The 8,584-nt window shown below is 43.2% G+C and overlaps 1 protein-coding gene across 1 annotated transcript; it reads right to left on the bottom strand.

Moving 5' to 3' along the window:
* Nucleotides 1-1,950: 1,950 nt before the first annotated feature.
* On the bottom strand, nucleotides 1,951-2,346 carry LOC309548153 (ATP synthase F(0) complex subunit C2, mitochondrial-like; the record flags this gene model as incomplete). The annotated part of the gene is made up of 1 exon (XM_082248115.1): nucleotides 1,951-2,346. The coding sequence occupies one exon, from the start codon at nucleotides 2,344-2,346 to the stop codon at nucleotides 1,951-1,953; it is 396 nt and encodes a 131-aa protein (XP_082104241.1).
* Nucleotides 2,347-8,584: the final 6,238 nt, after the last annotated feature.

Below are 8,584 nucleotides of genomic sequence, written 5' to 3'. Positions count from 1 at the left end.
GCTGCATCAGGAAGTGAGTGATTCGGAGTAGGTTATGTGGATGCAGTTTGAAATTGTCATCATACAATATACATCAATCTTTATAAAATATTGTTGATCATGGGTTCAGAACTAATTCTCATACAATATCCAGCTGAAAGCCCCAATATGTTTTGATCAAAAGAGCCTAGATCTTCTTCAGGGAACATGGCCGGATATCATATTCCACATAAATATAGAATGAACATGACCGACCATTAGAAGAACAGAAACTTCCTCCAGACCACAGAGTGCCAAAATGGACCAGAATACGCAACAAGGAACCCTCAGGAAGTCATGCGGACCCAAGATACTAATGGGGAAAGACTAGAAAGAGCCACCATGCCGACACAATAAATACAGAGGACAGGCACAGTGAGGGTATCAGGTAAGTAAATGTCCAGGTTGATTTATTAATCTTGGAAATTGCCAATTTACTTGTCCAAAAGTGCCTGTATGTGCCTAGGTCATGTGGATCCCATGGAGCAAGTAAAGGTGGTGGGTCCATACAAAAGAACACAGGGCACACCGACCTAGTGCATTATCCAACAACCAAATATTTATTAAAATCAAAAGTGTATAAGCTCATCACAAATATCCAGCATAATTTCATCCATAATTAATCAACTCATATGACAGAAAAATGAAGATCCAATATGCTGACATGTTTCGAGGATTATCCTCCTCTTCAGAGCCAAGAAGGGTATTGCTAGCACCCTTTTTATATAATAGAAAAAGAGGATAATCCTTGAAATGCATCAGCTTACTGGATCTTCATTTTTCATTGTTCTTTTGTGCGGTGTTCCAGTCTTCCCAGGCTTTGAGGGCAGCAGGAGCTTACTTATCAACCAAGATGGACACTTGAGCCAGGCACTCCGCTGCACGATCTGGATCCATCACAACAAGAAGCCGCAACCCGCCTCACAACAGTGACCCGCCGAGCGGATTCAAACAGGAGAAACATCCGGGTATGTCGCAGTGGCGCAACAAGCCAGCTGCACCCCGCCGCCTCACAGATTATTTCAAACCGGCTGCCATGTGGCCTCCACAACATGGCGCTGACAATGAGACCGGCCGGACCCCATCCCCCAGTGTCGCCCGCACACAGCATTCCATGGAACCTCAAGCCTCAGGGGACCCCTCAGCACCTGTCATCAGTAATGACATGGACACAGCACCAGCTCCTGAACTCCCTGCTCTTGGGCAGACATCTGACAGAGGTAAGAGGCAGGCATTCTCCCCTGTCCAATCCCCTTACAAAGGCCCACAGCCTAAAAAACAATTATGGACTGCAGACACTGACAATGCCCCAGCCCTAGCAGCTGTCCCTGCTTCGGATAACCCTGCTCCAGAAGTCACTCTCAAAGCAATGTTACTTACCCTCCAGAAAGACCTGCACAGGGAACTCCAGCTATCCTTATCCCAAGTTAATGACAGGATAGTCTGCCTAGAGGTTAGGGCTGACACCTTGGAGGAAATTGTTCAGGAACACGCTAAAGCACACAATGAAGTGCTAGATACGCAAGATTATCAAGCGGAGGAATTGCACGCATAAAAATGAAACTTGCAGACATGGAAGACCGCACAAGACGAAATAATATAAAATTTAGAAATATTCCAGAAATGGTCAAACCAAACGAATTGACACCATATTTACACTGCCTATTCTCTTTCCTCCTCCTGGGTCTAGATGCCTGAGATCTTCTAATTGACAGGGCCCCCGCTTTGCTAAGCCTGCTCACCTACCCGCCGAAGTCCCCAGAGACATCCTGGCAAGAATCCACTTCTTTTTTTTTTTTTTTTTTTTAATTTTTAAAGTTATTTATTAGCCAGAATCTACTGGCACCTCTTGTGGCAAGGGGACCAAACCCTGTATACTGCCACAGAGAAACAGGACTGGATAACAAAGGATTTTGCAAGACAAAAAATTATTCACATGGCGAACAGGAAAGCAACCATGAGACAGAACAGTCCCATAGCTTCAGAAAGGGCAAAACCCAGGATGGCATAGGACAACAGTTGCTGTTTAAGGGATGGATTCCTGGCATAAACAATAATGAGACTTCCAAATACTGTACCAATACCAGCTCCAGAACCAGCCACATCTACAGTGGCAGCTCCAGCACCAATGAATTTAGCAGCAGTATCAATGTCCCGCCACACTGCACTGGTCTGAACCCCTTGTGAAGGAACCAGTTCCCCCTCCTGAGACTGCTCTGTCTTGAATACAGGGCGGCTCAGAAGGCTACTGGAAAGAGGTCGGCAAAGAAGACAAGTACCATTCCTCACCAAAATTGGGATGGACATAAGTTTGGCACAGGCGTACATTTTACTGGTTAAGGTGGACAGACAGGGGATACAAGAATGGCACACAGGTGATCCTTGCCGGGGAGAGAATGAAGAAGGGTGACGGCACTGAATCCACTTCTTCCATGTGAAGGAACAGATCCTACACATGGCCAGGGAAACCAAACCTTTACCAGCACCATATACAGACTTAGCGCTTTTCAGCGACCTATCGCCAGCCACAATGGAAATGCGCAGAGTGTTTGCACCTATCACATCCATCCTCCAAGAGCGGAAGATAACATATAAAAAGGGTTTCCCCACCAAACTAATGGTTACCTACCAACAACAACTGATCCCTATCCTGTCCCCGGGTACAATAAGTTGACCAATTGGGGGCTCTTGCCGCTTCCCCCTTTTACACCACACCGTGGTAAATCTTGCTCCGACCCTCCCCCTCTCCTAACAATCACAAAGGTTGATTGCTCCCCACGTCAACATCTTTAAGCCACTGCTGGATCCAGCGTGGAGGAAGGGACACTACTCACACCTACTTTCCAAACTGGCACCATACAGGACAGACCCGATTGTTCTGTGTGATGACTTCAATGACATTATTGACACCAATCTCGATACTTCCAACCCCTCAAAACACAGACCTTCCGCCTTATCCGCCCTATTAAGACCTCTATGACCCTTGGAGGTGCTTACATGGTGAAGAGCAGGATTACACCTTTTTCTCTCACTTCCAGCAGTCTTACTCTTGGATCGACCTCTTTCTAACCGATAAATACACTTTACAACTGATCACTGAAGCCACTGTTGGCTCAATCACGTAGTCAGACCACGCACCAATTTCCCTCAAAATACATGACCACAGAGCACCACCATCACACACTATATGGAGACTGAAATCCTCCCTACTCACTTATCCCGCTTATGAATCAGAGATTCGATCCGAGATTGAGACCTATTTCACGATGAACGCTGACTCCATAGATGACCATTCCATTACCTGGAATGCGCACAAAGCCTTCCTATGAGGTTTATTTATTGAAATTGGTGCCCAAGAATGTAAGAAACACTCCGCCGTCACAAATTCCTTGCTCAAACGTATCAGGGATCTAGAAAAGACTCATAGGTAAAATTTATCTGCCACCATTTACACAGAATTAAAGACTATCAGATCCCAGCTTAGTAGCCACCTACATCAAAAATTTGACTTCTATATTAAACACCTTAAATTACGGTTCTACTCTTCTGCTAACAAGCCAGGAGCGTTCCTAGCCAAACAGACCAAAAGACAGGCTGCCAGAAACAAGATACAATATCTGACGAACTCCCAAGGTACTCAACCCACTAGACATTGCTAATGAATTTAGCGCCTTCTACGCCAAATTATACAATCTAAAAGACACGGATCCTTCACCCACTCCAAATTTCTATCTTCTGTCCAACTCCCAAAAATATCCCCTACCCAATTGGATTCCCTGTCAACTCCTTTCACCCCCACAGAAATCTTTACAGCCATAAAATCGATCCCCCTACACAAAGCCCCTGGCCCATACGGATTCCCCAATGAATATTATAAACATTTTGCTCCCCAACTGACTCCCCACTTGTGCAAAACTTTTAATCATTATATCTCCACTGGCGCCATACCAAAAGAATCCTTAGAAGCCCTGATAATTACCCTCCAGAAACCAGGCAAATCTCCTGACCATCCTGCCAATTACCGACCAATCTCACTACTGAGCACAGATACCAAATTATATGCAAAGCTGATAGCCGAACATCTTTCTGCCATTCTTCCCCAACTCATTCACCCAAACCAAGTAGGTTTCATACCCAGCAGACAGGCCTCAGATGGCACACGACGCCTCATTGACCTTATTCAATGTATGGAGCAGAGTTGAACGCCTTTTCTCTTCCTTTCATTGGATGCAGAGAAGGTGTTCGACAGGGTCCACTGGACCTATATGGAAGAGGTCCTTTACAAATTTGGTTTGAAGGGCCCATTCTTGACAGCTATTATGAATCTCTACACCTCCCCAAGTGCCGGTGTGTACACATCGGCTTTACCTCAGACCCTTTCCCAATCACAAATGGCACCAAGGTTTCCCATTATCCCCTCTGATCTTTGCCATGATCATGGAACCTCTAGCACCATTCATCAGAACTACACCAACCATCTCAGGCATCATGATTGGTGAGGTAGAACATAAAATAGGACTTTACGTTGATGACATCATTCTTACCCTCACCAACCCTATTGACTCTCTGATGCATACTATGCAACTACTCAACCTATTTAGCTCGATCTCTCTCTACAAATTGAACCACTGTAAATCCACTATGCCTAACGTAGGCATAGAGTCCGAAACTTCACACCTTATATCTGTGAAAACCCATTTCCAATGGTCCACTAATGCCTCCTTACCATACTTAGGAATCACTTTGACCTTCCCTAGCCGTAATATTCTAAAATACAACTTTGACACCCTCGTGGGAAGGCTGACACAACTATCAAAAGATTTGGGCCATCTCCCTGTCTCTTGGGCAGGTCGTATCGCCCAAACTAAAATGTATCTTCTTCCCCATGTATTGTATATGCTCCGTACCATTCCTCTTCTTTTTTTGATATCTCATATGCACAAACTAGTGGTCTTGATCAACTTGTTTATATGGCAACATAAAAAGCATAGAATTAAAAGATCTCTCCTTCTCACTCCTGACTCCCAAGGGGGTCTGGGTGCCCCAATATCAGACATTACTACAGAGCAGTAATTCTAGACCAACTTAGAGAATGGTGGTCCCCACACTCTGCCAAATTACAGAAACAGATCGAAGCCACAACCCTAGGGGTAGATCAAAAAATCTTCCTAACAGCTGTGTTACTCAACTTTAAACCCCAACATCAGTACCTGGGTTCCATCACTGCGGCCCTAAGGGTCTGGACTGCTACAACACAAGTTACCAAAGGACTACCACAATATATTCTCACGCGTTTACCCATTACAGCTATAGAACTGATATCCCCAGATCTCCCCACCTCCATATGGTCTGTAAAAGAAATCCGCACACTGAATCACCTACTATTTGTGTCTGGTCTACATTCTTTACAAGATGTTCAAAGCACGTTTGGATTGCCTTCCAACTCCTTTTTCCTCTATCTCAAGTTCGATCCTCTCTAACATTCAAATACCCGTGACAGATTTTTACAACACTCCCAAGCCTGCAGTCAAGGGAATATCTCTTATTTACAACATGCTTACAAATCTATCACATGCTCCTTGCCCCTCATCTATGGACTTTTGGTCTACACTAACATCGAACCCACCACTGCCCACTGTCTGCGATCCTCGTACTGTATCTCCCATTGGGAATCCCTCCAAAAGCTGTTCCACAAATGGTACTTCACTCCAGCTAGACTTGCCACTATATACCCCACCTTATCTCCATTATGCTGGAGAAGGTGTCAAGAATCCAGATCTCTTCCCCACATTTGGTGGGACTGCACATTTATCAAACCTTACTGGCAATCTATCTCACCATTCCTATCCTCCCTCTGCAACGTACCCCTTCCATTATCCCCTCTGGATCTCCTCCTCGGACTCTCGATCCCTACTTGGCCCCACACAAATCAGAGTCCTAGCAACACACATTCTAATAGCAGCTCCCCTTGCACTGGTGAAAGCTTGGAAATCTCCAAAACCACCTACATTGGCGGACTCTATTATTTTACTGAACAATCACTTTCGAATGGAATTCGCCTTTGCTAAAGCCAACCTGTCCATTGTGTCTTTTTACAACCAAGATGTAGTTTTATCTCACTCATCTGGAGCGTGCATGTTCCCAAGCGCAGGAGGTTTGTGAACGGGTGATGTGTTTACTTAAGACTCAGACTCCCAGCTCACATAAACCAGCGTGGATCTGGTGGGTATATTGACGTCCCTAGGCTCTGCCTTGATGCATTTTGTCACACTCATGCAACTTTTTCGAATATCCACACAGGGGGAGGAGATAGCCCCATATGGTCAATCGTCAGCCAGCCCAGATTGTGAATCTTTCAAGGGAAAACAGAGACCATAGGTGTTGGGGGGGGGGGGTGGGGTGAGACCTGAAACATTAGCACTCACACCCCATGATGGAATGCAGGTGGAATACAGGAAGTGGCTGCATGCTACCTCTGGAATGGCCTTATTAACCACATTGAGCTGTTCACCATATTAACTAGCCATAAAGGAAAGAGTACTAGGAAACCAGGATTTCTGCATATATACCGCCTGCTCCACCTCTCAGCATTTTTTTTGCCTCAGGCTATATTCTGGCACCAGAAGCGTCCCCTTTCAGGAGGATTTAACTCTAGTCAGAACAGCTTCCACCATGTGCCGATCGCCAGCAGTACATGTATAGTACTGCAGCAGGTCGGCTCTGTCCCGTGAAACAACGTAACTGTACGTCATTTTGTGGGACAGCTAGTGGGGGTGCACACGCGTCGATTGGCTGAGGGGGAGCCAACCACTGGGCCTGGAGGCCGCGATGTTCACTGGTCTCTGTGTTTATTCAGCAAGCCCATCCCCCACACGGTTAGAAAGAACCCCCTAGGTACAAATTTAACCCTTTGATCACCCCTGGTGTTAAAACCTTCCCTGCCAGTGCCATTAGTACAGTAACAGTGCATATTTTAGCAGTGATTACTGTAGTAATGTCACTGGTCCCCCCAAAAGTATCAAAAATCTCAGTTAGGTGTCCAATCTGTCCCCTGCAATGTTGCAGTCCTGCTAAAAATCGCTGATCGCTGCCATTACTAGTAAAAAATAAAAATGACATTCGGGCACATTTTCAAGTATTTTGTTTTTGTTTAGCCTACTGCATTATACAGTACTACCAAAATGTTCAAAGGCATAGCAAATACTGATAATGTTATGTTTGCTAGATATGTGCCTATATTGTAAAGTGTTAGCTACTGCAAATGGGAGAATAATTTAAGTTATATCTTCATGTTGCTGACTTTGTTTTGCTTTATTCCCACCTTTGACCTGCTATTTCTGTGTTTTATGGAACTAGTGGGATGCTAGCCTGATTGCAAACTTGATTGTAAATTGCGTTTATTGATGCAGCAGTCATTAAAGTGCACATTTCAAGGATAGCATTTCCATTGAAATGCCCTGTTCTAGCAAATTTTCACTTGCACTTAACATCAATATCCTTAGGAAGTCACTGTCTGCCTGTTGTTCACCACTTATTTGGAGCATAAAATGTGTCCTGAATAAGTAAGTGAAATTCTGTTATTCTCACGAAGAAGCAATAAGAGCAAATGTATAAAATGTATATATAATGTCAATTATGTGTTGAGCCAAATATGCATCTAGTAATGAATGCAGCAGTCAGCTAGAAATTAACATACTTTTTTTACTTGTTTACTAAAAGGTTATAAAAATATATAGTCAATATAACCATGCAAAGGAAGCAAATAGAAATGCTAGAATTCAGAGAAATTATACTCATACATACAGACACAGAACTTTTGTTTGAAGTGCAGAATTGGCTTCTTGAAATGAATTGAATTTACATTTAACTTCTGTCACATGCCCATAAAAAGACCCAAAAAAGGTATTTGCTCCTCATTTAGGGTAATAGATGGAACTGTGCAAACCATTTATTTATCGCTGTAACCAAATCCACTATTATGCAGCATAAATAGAGTTGAAAAATATAAATACGTTTATTCTAACTATTCAATAATCAATCATAGAGAGATGTTATTCACCTAGAATTTAAAAAGGACTGAACGAGCCTATAGGCTAGAAATGACACATAGATGCAAAATAAAATTATCCCAACCTTATAGATATATATACAGTATTTATGCTTATGTATATATATATATAGAGAGATAGATAGATAGATAGATAGATAGATAGATAGATAGATAGATAGATAGATAGATAGATAGATAGATAGATAGATAGATAGATAGATAGATAGATAGATAGATAGATAGATAGATAGATAGATAGATAGATAGATAGATAGATAGATAGATAGATAGATAGATAGATAGATAGATAGATAGATAGATAGATAGATAGTATAAAGTTGTTACCTCACTGAGCCAGATACACAATGAAAACCGTGAGAACCCCGAACCTCTTGCCAACCATTGATTTATGGCAAAGATCATGGAAATCTTGTTTTATCTTTTGTAAAAAATAAAATATTAGTAATAGAGATGTAGCACACCCCTTAGGAGCTGCAAGTAGATTGGGATTCCCCA

The sequence above is a fragment of the Pelophylax lessonae genome (assembly GCF_965119305.1).
Source record: "Pelophylax lessonae genome assembly, chromosome: 2".
Taxonomy (NCBI): Eukaryota; Metazoa; Chordata; class Amphibia; order Anura; family Ranidae; genus Pelophylax; species Pelophylax lessonae.
Note: the sequence above shows the minus strand (reverse complement) of the source record. Positions and strands in the feature narration are given on the sequence as shown.